Here is a 26,213-nt window from a genome sequence, read left to right as displayed (position 1 = left end):
CTCCTGCTTCTAAAGTACTTTGGGATGAGAACTATTTGGTGATGCACCATCCATTGTCAACATTCATTATCAGCTTCTTACAATTTTCTCTTTGCAGCAAAGTACATTTTCTGAGAAAAATCAAAGTTTTATCAGAATTTTCCCTTGGAAAAGCAATAGGTGGCCTGCACACAAATATTTATACCAAATATTTCAATATTTAAACTTTTTCACATTTTGTCACGTTAAAGCCACACACATAAGTACAACTTATTGGAATTTTATATGATAAAGTAATGCATAATTGTAATATAAATATAAAATTCTACTATTTTCTCTTTTACAAATACAACTCTAGAAAGTTGTATTTTCAGCCCCCACTGCAAAATGAAATGCAACCAATCTGCCTTGACAAATCACTTATTTATTTGGCACTTGTGTAATTATTTCAATAACAGTGATAATAATGATTGTAATTTCATCTCAGTATAAACACAGGTGTACTGCAAAGAAATCAAAAGTTTTAGAGGACGCTAGAGAAGAGTTAGCACCATGAAGTCCAAACAATACCTTGCAGTGAGCATCTCACCGAGCCCCGTTCAATCCAACATCCAAATACAGAAAGAGTACAGCAGTACCAGTGACCTGCCACATTGAATCCCAGCAAATTACATTCATTTTTGTGTGACAGTCTAATTTCAAGGGGTAGTTAATGCACCTGAAAGCCCTTAAAGAAATATACGAGAAAGCATTCTGGTAAAATAATCTTCCTGAACAGGTTCCAGTCAGTTTGCATAATTTTGACAACCCGTGTCAAGAACACCTGACATTTAATATTTAAGACTTGAAGTATGGTCCACCTGAAAAACCATATTAATTACTCAAAAATTATAATCTAATTTGAAAAGTACACAGTGTCAATAACACTCATGTAAAGAGCACTCTTCCAAACATAAAAGTTAGATGTTGAAGCAAAAGTAAGAGGTAGAAAATAAAACAGCATCTCTGACATCATAGAACAGCAACAGAGGCTGATGTGCAGAAAATATTGTCTCTCTGCTTAAAAAGACTGAATACATTCTGTTTAGTGGTCAGGATCAGTTATTTAACCCCATCTGAAGATAATTATAAAGGTAGCTTATTACACTTTGAGTTTGCTTTTAGATATACTTTAATAGCTTCATTTTACATCCTTATAAATTTTGTTTTATATCTGGGGTTGACACATTTTTATATTAGTTGTTTATAATTAATTGTAGGTTTTAGATTATTCATATTTATTTACTTGTGTTAGTTTAAAGACTTATGATTTTAAACTCTATGCTTCTATATTTTCTTTAAAGTATACCTTTAGTTTCTTCTAATGAGGTCACTTACTGCTTTTTTCTTCAGAACAGTTTCTAACAGGGACAAAATTGTCAAATTGTCAAAAAGTTCTATGGAAATTTTGGTTGAAAAGTAACGGAAATGACAAATTTTAAAATTGAAAGATTCTTTGTTCTGGTCGTAAAGTACGCTTGATTGAATAAGACATTCAGAAACACATTTTTAGTGTTTCATCACTGAACAAATCTACTGATTAAAGCAATCAAAGCAGGAAAGAAATCACTGAGCTTTTGACAAATTTTACATAAATCCACATGATTTTTTTCATCTAAGCAAATCCATGAGGTTTAGGAGTCAGTTTAGGTGGGCTGGGAGAAAATGCCTCTTGCAAAAGAAGGGAAGATGTCTGTTTTAGCTAAGTATGTCTTGTTCCAGTAACATATGCTATCCCAGACTTGGAGCACTGCCCTGGTAATTATTATGTCAAAGTCATGTCAAGGTACTGCATTGCGCTGAAAGGCTTGGGATTATTACACAACAAACCTTGAGGGAAAAAATATCTTTGTCAAAAACACCTGAGTTCATGTAGCGACACATTTCTGGGGGCATAAAAGAAAAATGGAGCGGCGCATCATTTTATCACAGAGGACAATGACCGAAATGGACTTTGGTTTTAGTCTTTCCTCTGCACCTGCCTCAGCAGAGCCAAAGCTTTGTTTCTGCCTCGCTGGTCTCATCCACCAGGAAACTGCTTAAAATGCGCACACACAGAAAAAAATAAAATAAAAAATCAGAAACCATCCATTGTGTTCTGAGGCTGAGTTATGCAGCAGATGTGGCGTCTGAGCCTCCTATGTTCTTCCTTGCAGATTTGTTTCAGTTTGTCTGTTCAAACTTAAAAGAAAAACAGGGAACTGGTAGGACCGCGCCACCCACATAGCGCGTTCTCTTCCTGGATGGTTTCAAGCTGTGGGAGTGGGAGGTGAGAAGCAGTGGTCTGGGGGTCTCTGTGTCAAATCGGTGGAGGAAAAAAAAAAGGCTTTCTCTTCCTAATCTTTTTTTCTTCTGTTCAGCTCATGCCCCCTCCTGGGTACTTATAGCCGGTGATCTTTCACATCCCTCCTTAAGCTTCCTTCACACTGTTCAAAAATAGCTTTTTTGTTTCTGTGTTGTTGCATTGTTATTGTGTTTTATTTCTGACTTTGCCCTTCTCCTGGCTTTTTTCCCAGTGTCCAGCAGTGGCCGTATTTTATGGCTGGATGCAGATATTTCCCTTTGCTGTACCTGTTATATTCCTGTTATTGACATTTGTTAGCGTAATATACCAAGGTTTAGTAATAAAGGATATTTGTGATTTTAAACATACACGCTTGTTGTTTTTCTTTTTTGCTGTGAACTAATCTTAGCTCAGATTTTCAAATAACATTGGGAAAAGCAGCTTTCAGATTGTGCCAGCTGCAGTTCTGTGGGAGGAGCTAACTTGAAGGGTGTTAGCTTCTAGTGGTTGACACAAGACACTGTTAAATTATTAAGAAGCCTCAGCACAGGCTTGGGCTGACTACAGATGAGCACTACCTTGCAACAAATACAGTGCTGGCCACATTTATCAGTACTCCTGCTAAAGATGTGTGGGGAAAAAAAAACTTAAAAATAAATTCAACTCATTTATTTACATAGAAATGGGTTCATCTATAAGTTGTTTTTAAGCAGTATATGCATATAATGTGTATAACTATATGACGCTAATAGTACAAGGTTTAAAAAAATCATTTGTGTTTTTCAGCAGCTACCCATTTCATAAATATAAGAATTTACCGAAGTGACCTCATTCTTCTGTAATAACAGTGCAATGTTTTTCTTGAGTCTAAAATATAATAATAGAAATAAAATTGGTTAATTCTTTAAAATCCACAGAAAAACATTTTCCATAGCAAATATTTATACAATTACAACTAGATATGATTTATTTTGCAGCAGAGAGGGCAAGAATAGTTCTTTAGAATGAAAATGTTGCTGACTACTGTTATCTGAGAATGCTATTTTCCTATTAAGCAATAAGTAGCATAGGGTCAAAGTTGACTATTAATCATGAGATGTGCATTAACAACTGAACCACAGTGATTTTGTTATACACAATTATCTGTTCGCTTTGATTTTTTTTAAAATGTGCTCAATTTTTTTAATTGTGGTTGATTTAATTCATGCCTGCTGATTATCAAACTAAATGTCGTGACCTAATGTGCCATCAACCGCACACGGTTAGATGCAAAATATAGAGAATTTTCACTTTTACTTAATCTAGGGGTAGATATYGTGGCGAATAGTGTGGTGAAAAGGCATATCAGCAGTGCAGCAGCTGAAAATAACAGAGCCAATTTTAAAGTAACTACGGACAAAAAAAAAAAGCATCTTATTTGTGAAAAAAATGTCATGAACAGTATTAAAAAATGAGGGGAAATTCAACAAATTGCAGCAGCATTACAGTGTGTGATTGCGCTCTTTTGATGACGCCTTTGCAAGTGTGCATTAGAGTGCAATTACCTTCCTATAAAGCTTTATCATGTGCATCCCCCCTGGTGTTTCAGAGGTCAGTCCTCTTGCTGGTTTCTCTGATGCCAACACGGTGCACTGCTTTTTCCTTTCTCTCCATGAAAACTGGGTCATATCTTACTAAAGCTGTTTCTCTCTCCAAAAAGCCTCAGTGCTCTGATTTTATTTACTCATCAACAGATTTTTGCAACCTTTTTTTTTTTTTATTGCTTTCCCTTTTGATTTGAAGAGAGCCGAGGACTGTATCTCACAGAAAGCCTCCATTCCCATTCAAGTTCTCCTGCAAATTCAAAACACTTGCAACAACAATGTGGAGTCGTCTGCAGCTGAATCCTTCCGGCTTACCCAGCATCACCGCGCTCGCATTGTAAATTCAGGGATTTTCCAAACCAACAATAATCATAAATTTCAATCCGCGGTTTGTCACAGGAATCTGTCACTGGGAACATGACAGGCAGATTTTTCCTGTATAATGCACGGCGCATTTACTTTAAACTATTATACCCCCGCTGCCTCTCATCCCATGTTAGATTGAGGTCTGAACAAAAGGCTTCCGTCAGCAGAGAGATTATTAGGATATACATCATAGATCATCCTGTCAGGCACTCTGAACTCTGCCTTGTACGCAAACACTGCTTATACAAAGATGAAATGGCAATAATGATGATTAAGGGGGTGACTGCAAATAAAATCAATGGTGGCTGAAACACTGACGTTTTGAAGATGAAGGTTGTATTGAGTCCTGGGAGTGGAGCTGGACATGAGGCCAGGGCTGTTGACACTGCAGTCTCTCAAGCTGCGGCTGTCGGAGAAGTGAGCCTGGAGTTTTTCCCGGTGCCTTCTGTAGARGAGGAGAAAACAGAGTTAGCAAGAAAAATGACTGCAAGATTATGATTAAAATGATGATATATGCAAATTACCAGGATCAAGACGTACAGTGCTGGGAAAAAGTATTTGATCCCTTTCAGATGTTATCAGTTTGTGTGTGTTTGTGCCCGTAAATGTAGTCTAGTTAATACCTGTTAGTTTTAAAAAAAGCATTAACAGATAAACCTGATAAGATTGTATATTCTAATTTATTGAATATATATTTGTATATGTGTATCATTTCAGGATAGAATCCTGATACAACAATGTTAATCAGGGTTGTCTAGAAACCTAGACATGTACGTCAGTGAACTTTAACTGTGTTTGTTAAACACAGTTATCATACATTTGATCATACATTTTGCAGCACTAGCATTTGAAAGCAAAAACCAGAAAATACCAGCAACAGCATAAGGCATTCTGGTATCGTGAAAAGACCCCGACGCTAAAGGCGGATAACTTCCACATCTGATGACATTCTGACACTGCGATCACATTTATTTACAAAAACCTTTCACTGGAATTGCACGCTTCAATGTTAATTTATTCGCCCTAACCACCCCGCACGCAATTTAATGCCCTAAACTGACACTAGAAAAGGGTAAATAGAAGGTAAGCGGCACTCGCCTGCTGTGGCATGTTATTTAATACGCTGAGATCGTGTAATCGTGCCATTTACTGATTAAGAAGTCTTCTGACAATTGACGACTTTTGCGACAACAAGACACGACAACATTCGTTCAAAGCCGGATGTCTGCGAGCGCCGTCAAAGGTCGAAGCTACAAAGTGAGCACGAGCGAGATATGTCACTCTGGCTTTTCCTTCCAGACCTGCAGCTGGAGGGTTTGATGGGGAAGCGGGGACAGCTTTAAGAGAGAAAATGTGTTGCTCAAGGAAAAATTTAATCAAGGAAGTGTAGCGTGAAACATCCATTACATGGCTGTATGATATTATTCTATTAAAAGAATAAAAGAAACGAGGCCAAAAACAGACACTGGATCATGTCTATACAGAGGAAAGCTAGAGGTGACAGTGTGGCGATACATATAAGGTAAAATCCTGTTCGGACAGGTGCTAATTGATCCATCTGCATTTCTTACTTTGACACTAACCAACAGTTGTCTATGAGACTAATGCCTGTCATTGTGATATGTAGTGTACGTTTTCTTTTCTCTCTGTGTTTTTGTCATCTATTTAAAATGCTGCTTTTTCAAATATGCCCAACTGATTGGATTACATTACAGGTGCAGCCTGTTTTCAATGAGCCTGGAGAATAGAGCGTTAGTTACTGTGAGACTGCAGCCTGCACTAAGTTGGAGAGCAATCTAAAGCCTGACTCATTGTCATAATTGGAACAATTTAAGGTCTCACTTTTGTCTTGCTTAAGCTCCAGCTGTTCTTGTCTCACCTGATTCACTTGTATTAACTTTCAATAGCTGTCATGTATCTTACTTGCTTTGCTTCAGTGTGTTTTAGCTGAATTTTAACTACACATTTAGTTTAGAATCAAATTAAAGTTGGATTTTCTCTGTTATAGATTAATGCTCCGTTGTAACGACGTAAACATCATCCTCTTTTCAATGTCTCTCCCCCATACAAAATATACTTGACCCAGTATGTCTGTATTAAACTGTTTACTTCCTGGACAAAGCATGTTTGCAAAACTACCACTGCCATTTGTTTTTGTGTACTCTGTATTCCTCCCTGGTACAGGAAGCAGCTCTGGCCCAGTGCATCTGTGCTTAGCCATGTTTGTTTCCTGGACAAGGCCACAGACAGAACCACAGCTGTCATTAGCCATGTGAACTAGCCTCACTTTTCTTTCCCATAGAAAATACCCCCGGTGTTTCTGAATATACCAGCATTTTTTATTATTTTGCTACACTATCCCACTATCATACCTACAGTGCCTTTTTTAACTCTATTTATTCTTTGTTGTTTCCTATAGAAATATAACAGGACCAGTGCATCAGTGCACACTTCCATTTCTTTTTCTTTGCCACAGAAAGTACCCCCTTGTCACTTGCTTCCATGTTTAGCTATGTGTCATTTCTGACCCGATTCTGAAACAGAGCTATTGATGCCATCAACTCTGTGTGCTCCTTTACTCATCTCTTTTACAGCTTTTCCTTTCCACAAGATGTATCCCTGAGCCTGTGCTTCAGTTTGTTCTTTGTCCTCTTCCTTTCCTAGCTACTCGCTTGGTTTTAATGGAGGTCTCCTACTGCTATAAGTGAGTTGTTTTTTTCCTCTGTTGCCACTTGCTCTCTCAGGAGGAGGGATTGCTTTTATGCCAACCACTTTATTCAGTCAGATAAGGCTCCGTATAATGTCAGTTGTTACAGAAATTTTTAACAATTGACATTACAGAAACTACTGAACATAACTCTTTTGTCTAATTGCACTAGAACGTGTGTATGATCTACATTCAATGACATATTTTGACTGGAGTGAATTGACATAATCTCACTGTGTTAGACACAATTTTAATTCTATTCATTTGTACATGAAATAAAGAGTTTAAAACAGACTGAATCAAATATCTATAAATATTTAAAAGCAGCTGACTGAAGCATATGCAAAGAATAACAAACTTTACTGCTACATATTTACAAGGACTTATGCAAAGACCTATGTTTAGGAAGTAATTAGCCTAATTAAATTAGATGAAAGCAGAGCATGTAACAGGGGAGAAGTAAAACACATATTTATTGTTGTGTCTGTTTGAATTAAAGCATGTTCAGCAAGTCCACAGCTTAGTGCATCATACTGCATAAATTATACATGGCATCCTGCTAAATGAATTCCACTTAGTAATAAATCTACAACTGTTGATGTTTTTTTGGTATACATCCAAACTATCACAAGCTTTCAAACATGTGCATTTAACATATGAACATCTGTAAGCTCACAAAACAGAGTTCTGGCTGCAGGTTTACGTGGACGTTTGTTTATTTTACGATCTTGAATGTTTATGGGAATCGTTCTTAAGACAGGGCAGATTGATAGTAAAACAAATAACTTCAATGAATTTTAAAACAATTACTGGATGCATGAATTTGAATGCACTGTAGATATTTTCTAATCTATCCAGGTTAAAATGTAAACATGCAACCCCATTAATTAAAGCAGTCATGATCATGTCTTTGGTCTCATTTGACCACAAAACAATTCTCTAGTCGTTAGCTGCACATTTCAGTTGAGCTTTCATGTCTCACTGTGGAAACTCCTGTTTTTTTCCTCGTGRTTAGCACCTTCTAAGTCTATAGTGATGTAAAATGTTCCTCATACACAACAGTGCAGATGGTGTTCCAGTTTCCAGCTTGAGCCTTAGTGATTCTTGTAGACGTACATTTTTTGTTTCAATTAAAGGTGAAAATGCCCCTAACAAATATCAAAACAATGTTTAAATGAATGGCTTTYTCAATGGCCTCCCTACAGTCCTGACCTCTACACTATTGAAAATATGTAGTCTTATACTCTAAAGCTGGAAATGTACCAGACACCAATAATTTTAAATTAATTCCTACAAGTGTGCCAAGAAGCATGGTCAAACATCCAATCAGAATTAAACCAAAGGTTTGTTGCTGGTAACCAGAGGCATGTAATAAAGGCACAACTTTCTATGGGGCAGTTTTCCAAATAAAAATGTAAGCCTTTTTGTAAAATTTGGAAGCACTGAAGATTATGCAAACATGATCTCATCCTGGATAAATAACTATTCAATCCATCATTTAAAATCTCTGAATTATTAGGACATTAATGCTGCTGATGAATATATGTTAATCTCTGATCAGAATTGCATGTAGGAGATATTTTTGTCTCGGCAGCACAGCTCTCATAAAATCAAGATAAATACCTTTCTCGTGGTTAATCTCCTCTGTGACATGGTGTGACAAATTACATTTTTCTCCTTTACTGAAGAACAGAATAAACTTCAGCATTAAGAAGAAAATCCATTTATCCTGGCTCCACAACCCTGCAACATTCAAGTCAAAGGGAACCAGTTTAGCAGGATATGTGGGTTTAGATTGTTTGCAGTACATTAAACCTCCTGGTGAGCTGCTGGTCACACTGACCAATAGGGCAATGTGCTACTTAGAGCTCTGCTGTGCTGAAGCAAAGAAAATAGAGGAAAACACTTCAGTTTATCACAACCACTTTAATCAACATGGCCTCTGTGAGGAATGCCTTCATTCTCTGGCATTTACCTTCGCTTGTGTACGTTTCTTCACTTCCTTGTCGGCTGCAAGATAGTAATTGAGTGTAGTGGTGTGTTTGTATGTTTACTGGTTTTCTACCATTGCACTCACATTTGCATACTCTTCAGAAAAATAGTCCTCTTCATCCTTTTTACATATTTTTTTGTATTTCATATTGTGTTTTAATGTTTGTTTAAAGTGGAAGGCAAATCAACTTGGCATGCCTTTTTATTTTATTTAGTTTCCATTAGTCAGTCCTGTGCAGACGCAGTCTTCGCTGTGATTAAAGCTGTAGGTATTTGGGGGAATGTTTCTACCTGCTTTGTGCATCTGAACTGGCCACAGATCAACTGGATATAGATGCAAACATTAACTGGGATGTTCTAAAACATAAAAATGCTTCATTGTACTCCACTGTATTGTTGCTCTACGTGTAGCCCAGGTTTTTCATAGAAACCTTGAAAGGTTTTCTTCCAGAAATGYCCTCTAGAAAAGAATCCCCACAGCATTATGATACCACTACCTCACCATGATGGTAAGCTGTTTACTGTTGTTTACATTTTTTAGTTTTCAACAATGCAAAGTGTTTTGTTTGCGATGCATACCAAAAAACTCCATCTGGATTTAACAACTCAACTGTAAAGACAGCTGTTTGTGCTGAAATTCATTTAAATTAGACTATTTAATGCAGAGCCTAAATGATCCAAAAACTTTTTATAGCCACGCTTAATTCAACTACAATATAACCCACACTAAAAAAATATAAAAACGATGTATCTTTTTTTCCACACATCAAAATTATGCGCCAATTTGTTTTGGTCTACCTCRTAAAATTTTAATCAAATACATTCGAATTTGTGGTGTTGATATAATAAAATGTGAAAAAAAAGATTAAGGGATGAAAACACTTTCACAAAGCTCACTACAGACATGCTTTTATCACGTTTCTGTGTTTAGGACTCCCTCGTACCCTCAGCAGTATACATGTACTTCGCTCTATGCAAAGCGTATGTGACACCTGCTTGCTATAACCACTTCACAGATAAATCTTACATGAGTATCTGTCCCAAATGCATCCCACACAATTTGGATTTGTTGCTTAACTTAAAAAAAAAATCCTCCAGCTGACTCACACGTTGGGCACCGTGCCATGAGAATAAAGTGCCTCTTTCTGCACAGCTCGGGGCTTACTCTGCTAATGTGGTTCTGGCTGGAATCACTCACTTGTTGCGGCGGTAGAGAGCCATGCATGCCACTCCGAGAAGACAGATCCCCGAGGCAATGCTGAAGATGGACAGCACCTGCCTCTGGTAGGTGTCACCGCTCTCTGCAGAGAAGAGAGAGAATGAGATTTAGGACAATGAATATCCGCTGTGACCCCAAGGAGTGCAAAACGGAAAGAAGATGCATTCTGAATTAACACACTAAGCACAGATGTACAGACAGCATGAAGCAACCGATGTTGCTGTCAGTTAACGTTAGTCTTTGAAGACTTGGAATAGGGACATGGCARATACAGGCAGGGCTCAGTGACATGTGATAACTGAAGTGTGATAATCATTTCCTTCAGAAAAACCCAGCAGGGAACACCAACGAGTCGCCTGCATGGGACAAATCCTCAGTAAGTGTGTGTGTGTGTGTGTGTGCATGAGAGTGCATCGTCTGCGTTTGTGCTTCCGCTTTCCAAGACTGATGGCGACAGGGAATTAGTAGCAAATGAATGCCCCCGGAGCTCCCTGTCAGACCTCTGCTCATCAGAATCAGAGTCGTGAGGTCACAAGTGCCAGGGACAAGTGGCAGTTGATCCCAGCAGATATCACTCTGTACAGCTACACTGCTTACCACAGCGAATAATGCTGGATTGAAAGTGGTGCATGGTTTGGACTCTTTAAATGCCTCATGTCTTGAGATGAAGATGCCCACAATGCACAGCCTTAAAGGGGCTACATCACAAATCTACCAGCGTCGCTGAAAACCAGGTGTAATTCTCTGTCCTGCGGTTTGTAACACCAGCTCCCGTACACGAAATTACAAACAATAAACCTGTTGTGTCTGATTTATGATTTCAACAYACTGACTACTGCAGAAATAGGTGCAGGAAAAAGAAATCCATGAAACCTTTTCATGACCCTTCACTGTGGCTCCTGATGCTGTCAACACAGAACTATCAGGGGAGGCCCTCGTCTGTGCTCGTCTGTCCTACTTTTTCATCTTTCATACAAACAGGAATTTTACCTGTTTATGCTCAATACTAGTGTGCAATCATGCACTGCATGTTACAACATTTATATTCATTATGTTCCTCGGCATGATATTGGTGCTGCATCAGTGAATCTCAAGCTGTACTCCGCTTTTTTTTTTTTTGCCACATCTGTCACAGTATCTACAGCACGTTTTATGCGAGTTCAAACTTGAAGAAATTTACATCAAGTCCTGCAATGTCTGTGGAAYATGTATATTGCTCATCATGTTGCTCATGTATTGGTGTAAAATGCAAAGTGTTTTACAGCCCAAGGACATAGCAACTCAACTAAGGTGAGCAAATCTTTGACAGAGCACACACAGTGTATAACAAAAGTAAGAGATGTCATTATTTGGACATTTGCATATCATTTACGGAAATGTCTAAGCAGTACCACTTATTTGTACATGGAGTCTACGAGTTGTGAAGCATATTGTGTAACTAAAAGCTGTTATTTAAGCACTRTGCTGTATATTTGGCCCTTTCGACATTTCATATCTTCCTAGTTTTTGCTGTGTGCATCTGACTTTTAGGTGCAACAAAGTCATCTGCTGTTGGACATGTACCATATTTTAGGGAGTAAAGTAATTTGAATACATGAATAATCCGCTAAAAGAGAACACTGGTTAGAAATGATATATTTTCTTCACATCTTTAATTAAGGAGATTCTAAAGTTCTCGCAGAAATATTCTCAGAGAACTTCTACAGCTTCGTCGAAGGCACGTCCTTCTTTGATTTACTGTCTTACTGGAACAGCTCTTCCAGTCTGTGAAACAAGCACTCTGCGAATGATTTTTGCTCAGATTTCTTTGTATTTCTCCATATCCATCTTTCTCTGTGTACGCTCTCCCTGTTTTTGCCACCATAAAATCATTCCCACAGCAGGATGCTGCTATCATCCTGTTTGCCTGTTGGCTTGGTATTAATGAGCCGGTGCTGAACGTCTAACATTCATTCAAATATACCGTCGAGAATTCGGGCTCTGTACAGTCCAGGTCCTGTTTCATCAGGGTTTTCTTTTAGCGCTCAAACTAATTCACTTTCCTTTCATTATGGTCCCAGCTGACTGTCATGTACMTTTAGGTGAGTTATGGGGCCCGTCTGGCCGCTCCACCATACATACTTAATTGGTGGAAACCTGAGCGTGTGTGTGACCTTAACTATGGAGTCACTTTGGTAGCAACMTAGTGGTTGCTAGTTATTGGTCTCCTGTCTTACCATTTGTCTTAAAACATAACATTTAACTGGACAATAGTTGCTGTTGTTTCCAAACTTTGTTAACTTTAAAAATACATTTTGACTACAATCCCATCTCAGTGGTCCACACACAAATCTCCTGATTTTATGAGGGTTTTTTTTACACTAAGATTCTTTATAAGTGTGCCAAAGAATTGTGGAGAGGACTTGCAAACTTCTTTAGAAGAATATGAAGTCATGCATTTAACACAAAAACAAATTAGGTTTAGTTTGATTATTTCTATGATGTCACAATCCTTCCTGGCATTAAATCTTGCACAATATGTTTTCACAGATCATCTGTCTCGTATGRTAGGACATAATAAAAGTTACCTACTACATATGTAATATAACTAATAAAGGCTTAAGTAGTGTGGGAAAACTGTACAAAAGGTTCAACAATCTGGTAACCTGTCATGTTGATCACCAGTTTGGATGGCATCTCAGTATTCAATTGAATTTGTGGTAATTCAGTCAATATGGTGGTGTTTCCTATAGAATGAACAGCAATCTCAAGCAGAGGTCAAGAGGTCACTCAAAACTTCATTGCTAAAGGACTGGAAGCTATACCAGTTCTCCAATATTGTGCTACTTGAAAACAAAAATGCATGAACATAAAATTTCAGTTATTTAACTTTACCATACCACAGCAGTGCTGCTATGACACTTCTGATAGTCTGAGCCTCCATCACCTGCTTGACTTCCAGCTTGTTCCTCAATGTTTCCAGCGTGGCATCAAATGGCCTGTTTTTAAGAAATAAACAGCAGGAGATGCCGTGGCCTAAATGTAACATTTGCATCTCAGAGCTCCTGCAAACCCTCCGGCCTTTTCCATCAATGGAATGATCTCTCAATGGCTGGACATGTGAAACACAGGGAATGTCTTTCCCTGCTGCTGCATCATCAGTGCTCATGCGGAGCGCCACCTGAGACCAACCTCTGTCTCATTTTTTTGATGGATGAAACAGGCTTTTCTGAAATAGGAACAGAAAAAAAACAGCTGTCTACAGAGCTGTGTTGAATGGCTGTAAGGAAAAACCCTGATATGCAGTCTGTACATAAAGTCATTACAGGTCTTTCATGCTGGATGCCTACAAGGCACTCTTGAAATTAGATGCGAGAGCATGTTAGGGAACGGAACAAAGTGAACAGCCCTAGCAATACTGGCTAAACTATGTTGTACTGACACAAAGACAAGACAATCYCGTATGGCCAGCAATACCATAACAGCCACTTTACATTTGGCTTTGATGAAAGTGCATAATGAAGGCCGTGCTAAAGTATCCATGACAAAATGGGGTATTCAGCCCGAAATACATCAGAGTGAGCCAGTGAGACACTCGAGCGGCTGGACTAAAGAGTACAAGAAAATCATATTTAGAGTTTTCCATCCTAGATCAAACATGGCTATGCTTCACATCTGCACACACAGATCTTTGGGTACCCAAAGATCCACCAGTAATGCTGAAGAGGAATCAGGTTATAATGCATACTGTTGCTCTTGAAAAATCCTCTATCATTGATCAGTCTTGGATTCATTCCCTGTAGTAAATTTAAATTTACTAACCTGCAGGAGGATTCTGAACTTATTTCGTCCCTGTATTAAAAGTTGCTGATCTGAGGAAGACTGTGTGCAGAGCTGGCTTTTTCTTCTGATTAGACCTGTTTTCTGGATCAAGTGTGTGACATGACAGATGTGCAATACCTATGTAAATCCATATATATGTTTGGTTTTATGTTTCAAAAGCAAGGCAAAGAGCAAAGAAAGTGTACTGACTGCATAAAATAAAGGAAGTCTGGCAACGTGTGTATGCATCGGTTTTTATTTCTTTTACATCATAATTTTGTCAGATGACCATGTGCAAGGTGTAGAGATAAAACAATTTCAGGAAGCTTTTGTTCCACTTCTTCAAATATCTTGTGTTGACTTTTTGAGTATTAAATCCTTTTTTTTTCCATTGCAAGTATAAGACATATCTCATTACGCTGGCAGTCTGTCCACTGTTTTAACTTTGTGAAATTGATGCCTAAATGAATCTTCAAACATATGGAAGATGAGTAAACAAAGCACGGCRCCGTTTGTCTTAGCTCCATGCTCATTAAATCACTCTTCCCCTAACAGCTCAGTTCTTCATGCAGACAGAATACACCTAATTTTCCGCCACAGTGTTGCCATAGCAACTGGCCCACATTAATTTATCCAAGGTGAGCGGCCTTGTTGCGCCGGACTGTGTTTTGTATGAGCCTATTCACAGATGTGAGGCACATGAAAGACTAAGCACTCTGCAAAGTCGATGGAAAAAAAAAGAAAAAAAAAAAAGTTGTCTCACCCATGAACTCAATCCCAAGTTCGTCCGCTGCTCCAACGGAGGTCAAACCGTAAACAGGGTGAACAGAGATATGGAGAGAGAGAGAGGGGGAGAGAGAGAGAGAGAGAGAGAGAGAGACAGAGAGAGAGACAGAGAAAAGAAAGAGAGAACAAAAAAACTGTTACTACAAGTTTGAATCAACTGTATTCAATTAAACCATTCCTTCCCCGGAAATTATTTCCAGGAACCTTCACAGCAATAGTCTGGTTAGCCGTAGTCCGTTAGCCACGGTCTGYTGCATTTCCACTAAGGTCTGTGGACAGGGTAGCAATGGCCAATTAAGAGTAGTGACGTATGTTGTTTCTCGACAGCGCTGCACTGCTGTAGTCTTGCTGCCTCTGAGCTTCTTAAAGGGGACCCGTCATGCTTCCTTGCACAAGTAAGGACTGGATAGTTCTGTGAGCTATACAAAACATGTTCATTACCTTTTTTTTTCACAAAATCATTCTCTGATAATGAAATTTCACTTTGCTCAGTTCAGCCTTTCGTGAGCTCTTTTCAGAATGAGCTGTTTTAGGGCCTCTTGTCAATTTAAATCCCAATAAGCTGCTGCTGGCCACACACTCCAACTCAACATTTACATTCACTTTTCACATGTGAAAATGRYTGCAAACAGTTGTACATCAGTAYACCTTTTACCGTGAGCCAGACCCAGAAGCAGAGAAAGTAGAGCCTCCTGCACAACCATCAGGGATGCACCAATCGGTTTCTGAATGGTAACTCAACAACAGAACAGCCATTGAGCAACATGCAGAAAGYCGATGAGTGAGAGCTGGGGCTCGGCTCGGCTCGGGTTGCTAAGTAACAGGGCAGTGACCTAATAACCAGGAGTGTTTTGAAATGGCTCGTTTTCCAGAAACCAGAAAACAGCAACATATTGCCAGAAAATGGCTTGAACTCTTCATAGAAGCAGTAAAGGTTCAAAAGGAAGTAGAAATAATGCAAAAAGTGGATTTTACATAATAATAAGTCATAATACATATGTCATTACATAAGTCAAATTTAAAAGCAAATAAATACATACAAAGTCAACTACAGCACAGTCTGCTATAACTTGAACATTTGTTAATGTTGAATTGTGAAGTCAGAATGCTTGTTATCATTTGCAAACCCAGCATTTTGACTTTGTTAATTCATGCAGCTGTAACCAGCTAAGGACACGGCACCTGCAATGGTAAAAAATAAAAAAATAAATAAAATAATGGGACAACAAAACAGTGATTTCAGACCAAAAAAGTGGTTTCAGAGCAAGTTCATTCTAAAACTCACACACAATAACAATACAAGCAATCTTTTGAAATGTGGAAGAGATTTTCTATTAAACCAAGGATCAACAAGGAGTTGTATTTTTCTCCATTGTAGTGCGTGGAGSCAAAATGCCATTTTTATACAAGAACRCAGGGTCATTGTCAACTGACTGAACCTTCAACACTCTATTCAGTCTGTGAAAGGATAACTTTATTTTCTTTTATAAAATCATTAAGTGCCATGGTAAACATACTGCATTGACAGTTTTGGGAATTTACGCCATTGCCATTTCAATGAGCAACACATTTCCCAGACACTGACATTGTTCCTCAGAACAAACATGCTGAAAAAAAATCCAACTAATGAAAGCTTTGACCCTGTGCTGCAGTAGATGTTGCTGAATGTGGTGATTAAAAGTTAATGTTGCTTTAAAATGTAACCACAGTAAAACAATATGAGGTTATTGGTGAGAGGCCAGATTTGACTGTTGTGTTTGCAAACAAAATGTTGAATCTCATATTTTAGGACTACCCATACCTTCTACCACCTAATTAAAATATTCAATGACAACGCACAAACCTTATTATCTATATGTAAATGTATTATGGTTTTCTGTGTTTGCTCTTGTGGAACAATGTATTTTCTTTTTTTTCTTTTCTTTTTTACAGAGGCAGTCAGATTCTTGAAAGATAATGATGCTTAACAAACTTATTAAATTACTAAGCTGTGATGAATTGTGATGGTATCACATTCTACATATATTTTAATCCTTAATAAAGATAAATAATTGTCAGGTCATACATATCAATAAATTCCACAGCAGATATCAGAATGGCCAATAATAGCAAAAACTAAATTTTAACAGAGAAAACATTTATGTTTGTATCCTTCACATTTTTTAAGCATGAACAAATCATTCCCCTTGTCCTTCCCTTGACTCCACAGAAACAACTGKGGTGTCAACMACTGAGATACCCCAAGCAGGAAAACTTAGGATGAACTGATTCTGATACCTGAGAAATGTTTTTGCAGCCAAGATGCTAAAACTTTACTGCTCAGAATTTGTCTTATAGGTATAGGCGTGTGTTACAAACCCACCATAAACTTCTTTTGACAACTTTCTCCCAAATGACTTTTTCTTTTGCACTTTGTAATGAKCCAGCAAGCCCCCAAAATATGCTTAAAATGCTTCAGCATGATCCTCTGAATTCCCCAGCCTGCAGTAGCCTTAAATGAAGACAGAAACCAGCAGAGATAACGGGGAGGGGGGGGAAGAAGATTAGGCTAGGGATCGTGAAAATAAAAGTTAAAAATGACACATCATGCGGCTTTATGCCACTGATGCCTCTTTGCACAGGCCTTTTATATTGATTTGAGCCTGAGGCATTGCAGTAATTGTTCTCTTCACAAGCTGGCTGCTTCAGGACGGATCACACTAAATTACGTTTACATACATGTGCATCCACACGGCATGTAATGCTCTCGCCTACTATTCTTTGTCTGCAACAGATACCCTTTACACAAACACCTTTTGTCCCTATTCCCTCTGTCTCACTCTCCCAGACACACACAGTCTTTCTTCATGCAGCTAAGTCCTGTCCCACAATCCCAGTGCTGGGGAAACAGATAAAAGGGAGCACTCATGTTCTTCCCATCCTGACAGTCCCCCTTTTTTCATGTCACTGTAATGTAATCTTATTTAAATTAAAATGAAGCCCTCACTGGTAATTGCTTTTCCGACAGAGGTGGTCAGAGTTTTAAGTAGAGCGAGGCTTGCCAAGCTTTGACAGATTATGTGCCGGGTATGTTAAAAAGACCGCATATCAGAAAGAAAAATTTGGAAATCTGTTGGAGCTGTGAAATCTGAGCACAAGACAAATGGATATGCCACTGGATTGAAGTGTGGGATTTTTTTAAATGGTTCTTTTAAATACAACCGCTCAATTCCGAAACAGAATGACAGAAGCGTAGTTATCAAAATTGAATGTGCTCAAAGCACAAGTTTACTTCCAGAAATCATCGCTGGGATGCTGTAGAAAAAGCATTACTGTTATCATAAAATATGTATTCTTTATCAGTTGCAACAACAAACCCCTATATCTGCTAAAAGGAAGCATTATTCTGTCCAGAATGCATCATTTACAGCTGTAATTGCATTTCTGTATGATATAATAAATGGCCTAATTGTGAGCCAGGCCTTTAGCTGAAGTAGTTATCAGCCAATCTACCAACTTATTGACCGTGGATGAAACACATAAGCTTTTAATGTATAAATATAAAATTGGAAATTACAAAAAAAAACAACCAAATTACTTGCGGAAATGTAGATATAAATCTATTGCAGCACAGAGGTCCTGCTGCATCAGTGCTAACAACGATACAATACAAAGATAATAAATTCTCCAACAACAATGATAAGTAGTTGTCTGAACTCTTAGATACAAAACTGAAAGGTGTGGTAAGCATTTGTATTCAGCTGCCTGGGTCATAACTTTATAAAGCCACCTCTTTGCTGCAGGTCTTTACCAGCTTTGTGCAGTTAGTCTTGATACTCTGCCCATTCGTCATTACCAGACCTCCGTCAGGCTGAATGGAGAGTGTTTGTGAGTTTTTAGTTTTAAGTCTTGCCACAGGTTTGTAGCTTTGTCTCGTCAGAGATTCACCCTCCTGAGCTGTAGGTTACCACAGACATCTTGTTTGCTTCTCTAAATAATGCTCTCCCTGTCTGTCTGTTTAGGTGGACACAAATGTTTTGGTAGATCTGCGTTTGCGTCACACTCTTCATTTCTGAACAATGGATTGAATGATAAACCTTCAGAAGTTCAGGGATTACACTTTATCTCTCTATGGCCTTTGGCTGGACCTTTCTACTTTGTTCCTTGGTCTTCCTGACACTTTTTGTTCTCTAACAAACCTCTGATGCTTTCACTTAACAGCTATAATTATACTGACCGTAAATTAGGCACAAATAGACTAATTACTAAATAAATGCTTTCCCTTTTATTTTAGGGGATGTCAAAGAAAAGGGCAACCGAATACACATGCAGTCAACACTTTTCCTTTTTTATCATTGAAAATGCTTAAAACCATAAACATTTTTCATAGCAATTCACCGTTTTGCATTGCTTTCTGTTAGGCAGCCACATAAAATCCCAACCACTTGACAAAATGTAAAAAGAATCTTTTACTGTTATAATGTACCATCACAGTGAATTACAGGTTGATTCATTCTAAATGTGCTCTAAATTTCTATATATTGATTCAACGTGTTTAAAAATCCCATTAAGGGAAGGGAATATCCATCCCAAAATCACTACTGCCACACGTTTTGCCATAGCTGAATCGCTCTATAAGGTAAATGTAACTCAAACATAACTTTCTGCTTCCATGTGGTGTAAATATGAGTTAGAAGGTCATTTCTCTTATAGCCACTGGCCAGTAGGCTGGACACACACGTCTATTTTGTCACCTCACACAAAGAGGAAGGTAAAAATATCTCCAAAGCTCACTGTTAGACAACTGCAGTAAAGTAAAGAGTGGCATCTTGGGGCCATGTCACCCATTAGACGGTATCTGAGTCGTATAAAAGGCTAAAGAGTAAACTGCTTGAGAAAGCACCAAGACTGCACAATCTATAGAGAATGTGCAAGGAGGGATGGTCAAAGTTCCCTCTCTCTTTAAGCTCTGTTTAAAACCTTTAATTTTCTGATATTTTTTCTCTCTGCTTTATAAATTAAATATATTTCTTAAGTGTATGATTATTTTCTTGCAATAAAAGACCTATTCATTTTTTCTCAACTCTAAATAATTAGAAATGAACACTAAAAGTCTGACCAAATGCAAGTGAACAGATGAGTAAAGAAAGACATTTACAGGAGAAGGTAAATAAAACCGTTTTTCAGTCTTTATAAAACGGTGGTTCCATTTTCCTTCATCAGCTTCGAGGGTTATTTTACGATTTCAGAAGGATTTATGACAACCTCCCAGATACTACTCATGTCTAAAGCAGCTACGATCAATCAAACCTCAACACTGAATGTTTTTTTTTTTCCTTTGAGAAAATAAATATAGATTTTACTGCATGATAAAAAACATAGCTGCATTTTTTTTTTGTTTTTTTTTTAACTATCGCAATCTACTGTTTCTATGTTGCAGGCACTTGGCAAGGCCATAGAGGTGAACACAGTATCATCCCGATGCTACCTGATCTATATTGTCCATTCAACCCTTTCTTTTACGATCGCCTTAGGCAACAGCGGGCACCTCTTTTCTCTAAATCGCCTTCACTCTCCCGGCCTCAGCAGATGATGTCATTACAACGCTGATGCACGTCTCTTCCTCTGGCGCTGCCTTGACTGAGGAAATGCACCAATCATGATACGTGCGGCCTCTGAAATACATGGCAGTGGTAACTCAAATCACCCCTGGGAATCATTTGTGGCGTCTCCTGGGAGCCTAGAGCAAGCTTGGAGACTACCTGTGCATCATGTGAAGCGCTTTTGGCTCGATTAGGAAGTAGCAAGCTGGAGGTGGAGAGACAATGAAAGGAGTGAATCAAATTCTTAATCCCCGTCCTCTTTTGGATGAGCAAGCAATTGATAAGCCTATGTGTGCAGCTGAACTCAATGTCCTTTGTGAATTCTTACTCCAGGCTGAATATCAACAGGAGAAAAATGCTTCAAATTATTATTTTCTTCTCTACTAAGTAAAGCTAAAAACTCCCTGTTGTTCTTCCTCTGCAGTCTCAAAGGTGCCACCTCACCAGTGGCAAACTCCAAACCTACCCAGAGTTAAAAGAGAAATTTGTTCAGGTTGTTTACCAAGCACAAACTAAATTGCCGTCTTCCTGCCCTGCAATTCCTCCAATTAAAGACCCCCAACTACTTCCTCCTTATGCACCGACTTGTTAAGACTCCGGTCCTCTCCTCCTAACTCATTTTCAGCTGAATTCAAAAGCCCTGTAGCTGGAGTCTTGGGCAGGGAGTGTCTTCCTCCATTTGTCCCTGTGCTTCTGTGATGTGCACAGCAGTTTCTGTTTCTCACCCTTCTGTAAAGATGTGAGAATGACGGAGCGCCATTGCCCGCTAAGCCGGTGCAGACTGCTCTTTTGAGTCTTTTTCCAGTCAATACAAAAGCAGGATAAGGGGCAAGGAAAGATTTGTGTCTGCGAGATGCTCATATATTGATTCAGAGAGAAAAAAAATAAAGCTAAAAGCCTAAACGGATGCGAGGAGAGAGAATTGTTTTTTCTCACTTCCCAGTATGATTTGTGTATAATTCCGCCCAAATAAAAAAAAGTAAACTTTGCACATATAAAAACAGACACACATGGACACAATGAAATGAATTTCACTGGGACCTCTTCCACTTGTATTTGTTGTTAGTGCGTGCATGTATGTGTATATCATTACATGATTTGGCTTTAGAAAGCCGGATTATCCCCCCAAACCCTCCATAATCTGGGTAAATTTTAGATCAGTCTCTATCAACATAGATCCAAATAGGCCTCATTGCGCTTTAAAATCTTTGCTGTTTATCTTTTGGATTTTTGGTGAAAGCTGCTGTGCATAAATATGGACATTATGTTGCTTTGAGAAAAACATACACTCTAACAAAGAGCTCAGTTAGAATGAATTTACTGTAAATCCTGACATCCTGGGAAGATTTTAGGTTTAGGAAATAACAGGTCAATTATAATATATTTTAAGGCTGACAATAATTTATATATTGCTCTTCCATCCCTGGACATGTTCTTAGCTTACAACATGAAACTGACACCAAAAATAATCAAAGGTGCAATTAATGAGCATAAAAAAAAGAATAGAAAATGGCAGATCGATAAACCAAATTAAATTGTAATTTTGCCATTCACAGCAAATGAATTGGTGTTTGTAACCAGAGCCCAGTTCTTTGGGTCATCCCCTCGGTTTCTTGAAAGTTGAAGGTGCAACAATAACTACCTGATACTGTATAAATTATTTGCTCGCCACGCTGAATTATTGAATTCAGGTGTTTTAATCGTTTTCATTTCCAAAGGTCTATAAAATCTAGCTCCAACAAATATTTTATGGAAGAATGGGTCAGTTTCCAGGATGCTACTGGCAAATCCGTACTCCACAGTCAGCTGTAACTGGCATTATCAGAGAGAGGAAGTGATTGAGAACAACAGTAACTCAGCCACAAAGTGGTAGAGGTAAAAATCAGAGTCAATAGCTGCAGACCTCCAAATTTCATGTGACCTTCACATTAGCTCAAGAGCAGTGCACAGAGAGGGTATGTAATGGGTTTCCTGGGCAGCCGGAGTCGAGCCTTACATTGACAAGTGCAATGCAGTGCATGGGATGCAGAGGTGTAAAGAACGCCACCTCTACACTGTAAGGCAGATGTGTTCTCTGGAGGGATGAATCATGTCTCTTTCTCTTTCTCTCACAATCCAATGAAGGAGTCTTGGTTTTAGTGCAGAGAGGACTATGGAGCGGGGCTCTTTCTGATGGATTAAGCCCAGTCTGTTGGCCCTAGAGAACAGGATCTAAAGCTTCAGAATAGGAAAATAATTTTTGACAATTTCARCCCCTCWCRTTTTAGGGAACAGCTTGTTGTTGCCCCGTTCATGTTCCAACATGACTGTGAACAAGTGGACAAAGCAAAACCCATAAAGAACAAAGATGAACRAGTTTGGTTCAAACATCTAGACTAAAACAACTATTTGGAAACTATTGGGAATCGTGAGGGTTAGGGAACGCAACAAGCCACAAATTACWGAAATGAGTGAATGCATGAGACCCCCTGTGAAAGGTTCMTGAACTGTCCAGTTCAAGAGTTGATATGTGCTAGGAAGCACAGTGGAAACCATCCAGGCAGTAACCAGGGCTGTTGTCTTATATCTGCTCTTGGGCGTCCAGCCAATCAACGGCATTATTTTCAATATAGCAAGATGGTGAATGAACGGGCAAACAATCCCAATGTCCAAACATAYTTGCTTTAAACCACAAATACCAAATAAACAAAAGCTGTTTAGCGATATGGGCCTGTGTTTGAAGGCATCGTTATTCTCTTTGTTTATTTAGACTTTAAAATGTTTAGTCACTTTTTGTTTTTCAATCTWCAACAAGACATTTGCACGGAAATGGCTGAATCGTTTCACTATTCACAACATGCCATGTGATAAATCACAGCAATTAAAGCACAAACACACAACACAATGTGTTCAGAAATTTCTGTGCCTGTTAGCAGATAACAGGTTGCTAAAAAATAATTTAGGACTTCRGTGTGTGTAAAAGCGACAATTTGCCTCGCTGACCACACCTCCTAAATGCGGTTGATGGCCTCCTAATAGCTGTTCCCATTGTTTTGTGGGGCCACTGGATGAAAAGGAGGGTAATTACTGAATCAAACTAATCCAGCTGCAGCACACCACTAATAGAGTATTTGCAGCTTTGTAACTCCTGGTTACTGCTGTTGTGGGGGAGAGTCGGGTTCTGTTATCTTGTATTTCCCRCATGTAGATTAAATTTCAAACGATATGCAAAAGTGTTTATATTCCATGCACGTTTTTTTTTTTTTTTTTTACAGACTTGTGTTTTTTATTAAGATTTTAGCAAAAACTAAAGCAGCAACTGAAAATAAATTGTGCCCAAATGTGTCTGCATTTGCCCGCAAAAACAACTAAGCTTTAGTTTTTGCTAAAAGAACATAAAAGCTCCCTAAGCCAGTTAAACAGGAGAATTGACATACTCCTATAGAAGATAAAAAGAGTCCCAGAGTGAAAATTGTGTGTCATGTGARGGTATAAACATGCTTCGAGGCAATAGCTTGTGACCCCATTAATGGACTCTCAAAGGGCTTAGTGGAAGCAGAAAGCCATAGCACTCAAGTTTTCTCTCTGACTCTCTGAGTAAAGGAGCCAAGTCACTCCCTGAAACAGTGTGAGTTTGTGAAGTTCACGGCCCAGTGGGAGCGGCACCGGKCCYGAAGATTTCTCCTCTGTACATCTGACGTCTGCTGTATTTCTTAACTACACCGCAGAGCTTTCACTAGGACATGGAGACTATATGTGATGCCCAAGAACCATGGCTGTCAAACTGTGGGACAAGTACCACTGCTGGTACGCAGGTTACCCTTGGTAGTACTCAAGAAGCTTTGGTGTATATTATTTGTAAATACGAATGAATCAACTAATCAGATCTAAGAAGTATATTCAKAAGTAAATGAATCAAAATAGAGTAATAGCAGCTAACCCAAATWATTTGTGTTTTCCAAGCTGAAAAACAAGTGACTAGGTGACTGATTTGATCAGACCATTACTGTTAGCAATGCAAGCTAATACAAATTTATTCTCAAAGACTGAATCATCATGTACACAAAAAGGGGTTTTATACTACTTTGTATTATGGTATTATACTATAGTATTACAGCACTGTTTTCTACCAACTGTGACTATCACAGCATTTTACAAACAAGGTGGCCAAATGAGATTTTGTGACAAGGGGTTGGGCGTGTCATGTCTGACTTTCCCACTCTGATTTCTAACTTCTAAGAACCTCTCTGTCACCATTTCTAGCCTCAGAGTTTGAWATTTCAACATCTGTGGGAAAATTGCATCTTTCAATCTATCGAGCAGTGCCACTTGATCAAAGTATTTTCTGCCTTTGTTTTTCTTACATCACAAACATTGAGAGTATAACTCCTGCTGCGACAATGTTTCAAAAATGTCTGTCAGGATGGTGTTTCTTAGTGAGGTGGTACTTGTTCTAAAATCTTAAAGAGATTTCGCTCTAGGAAACTGACAATTAGCTATTTTAAAGAAAAAAAAAGTCTAAATTAAATATGAGTTTAAAATCTGTACGTTTTTACCCTGTGCATATTTGACATTTTATTAATTTTGGTTACAAATTGAGTTGAGGTCACAATATTCTTAAGGCATGACATTCTTCTCCATCTGTCTTCTTGTGGTACAGTGCCATAACAAAGTAGTCTTATTAGTTTTTAAATGTTGATTTATTTGATTAGGGGTGAAAGTTATCYAAAGCAACCTGCCTCTGTGTGGAAAAGTAATCACCCCATAAACTTAATATCTGTTTGTGCCACTCTTGGCAGCAATGACTGCAATGAGTCTTTTATATCCCTGTGGAGGAGTTYTGATCTATTCTCCTATCCGTAACGGATGGCAGTTTTGTACACATGACTAACCTAAATCTGAGGGTTWAGAAGTGGACTTGCAGATTTTGCTTCAACTCTCCTAAATTTCTGCCCAGTTTGCTTTCTGTTGTCGAATCATGAGCGCTTACCTTAACCGAGAATAGTGATGTCTGCAGTGCTTCAGATGTTGTGGATGAACCTCTGAGTGATTTTACATCAGGTGCTCCTGATGTTTTGCTCACACTGTTTGCTGGATGGGATCCCAATGCATTTAAAATTGCTTAGTTGTCCTTTTCAGAGAGATTTGTCAATGATTTTGTTTCTCATATGTTCTTAAGTTTGTTTAGCTCAGAGCATGAGATCCTTTTTTACAAAGGGCCATTTTCCATTATGGATAGGTTTTGTTTTCAATCGTTGTCAAATATTAATTTGAAACAGTTAGATATGTCCAAAAACATAACAATTTTTTATGGTACTGCATATCACCATACAAAAAAAAAAAAAACTGAATACAAAAGAAACATAAGAGAGAGCTTACTTGGATCAGACAAGATGGCGTCAGATTTGGGTACAAACTGGTCACAGCGTAGTCCATGGTAGCCCTCCTTACATCTACGAGACAAAAAGGAGGCAAGAAAAGAGTCACACAGTGTGATTTAACATCCGAATTGAGACAATTCAACCAAAAAGCACCAAAGCTCAGCAGGGAAACATCATCTTAGGAGACTTTGAGATGAGGCAAGTTTAGAAGAGGGAAACCTAGACAGATGAAGGGATGAACGGTACAAAGCAGATGGCTTGCTGTGAGCTGGGATGGCAGAGGGGGAAAGACACAGAGACGGTGTTGAATAAGGGCGCGATGGGAAGGAAGAGAGAAAGGGGGAAGGAGCTGGGCAGGACTGAGGAGCGCCTGCAGCCTCACTGATAGCACATGACAGACAGGAATGCCAGGTCCCGGTGGAAGAAAACAGGCTGAAGAGTTCTTGGCGTGATACGGGCGCCATACGATCTGGAGCTGAAGGAAGGCTGCCATGTCTGGAGCACTTAAATAAACA

General features: G+C 38.6%; 1 protein-coding gene across 1 annotated transcript in view; it reads right to left on the bottom strand.

Moving 5' to 3' along the window:
- nrg3b (neuregulin 3b) overlaps positions 1-26,213 on the bottom strand; it is a 127,484-nt gene that overhangs the window by 18,412 nt on the left and 82,859 nt on the right. The window contains exons 2-5 of the mRNA XM_008436698.1: positions 25,697-25,770; positions 14,734-14,760; positions 10,149-10,251; positions 4,570-4,696 (exon numbers count right to left, since the gene is read on the bottom strand). Of these exons, the coding sequence (XP_008434920.1) occupies positions 4,570-4,696; positions 10,149-10,251; positions 14,734-14,737 (234 nt within the window). The 5' untranslated portion in view covers positions 14,738-14,760; positions 25,697-25,770. The remainder of the gene's footprint in view (positions 1-4,569; positions 4,697-10,148; positions 10,252-14,733; positions 14,761-25,696; positions 25,771-26,213) is intronic.

The sequence above is a fragment of the Poecilia reticulata genome, linkage group LG19, assembly GCF_000633615.1.
Source record: "Poecilia reticulata strain Guanapo linkage group LG19, Guppy_female_1.0+MT, whole genome shotgun sequence".
In the NCBI taxonomy this organism is placed as follows: Eukaryota; Metazoa; Chordata; class Actinopteri; order Cyprinodontiformes; family Poeciliidae; genus Poecilia; species Poecilia reticulata.
This window is presented reverse-complemented; position numbering and strand designations above follow the sequence as displayed.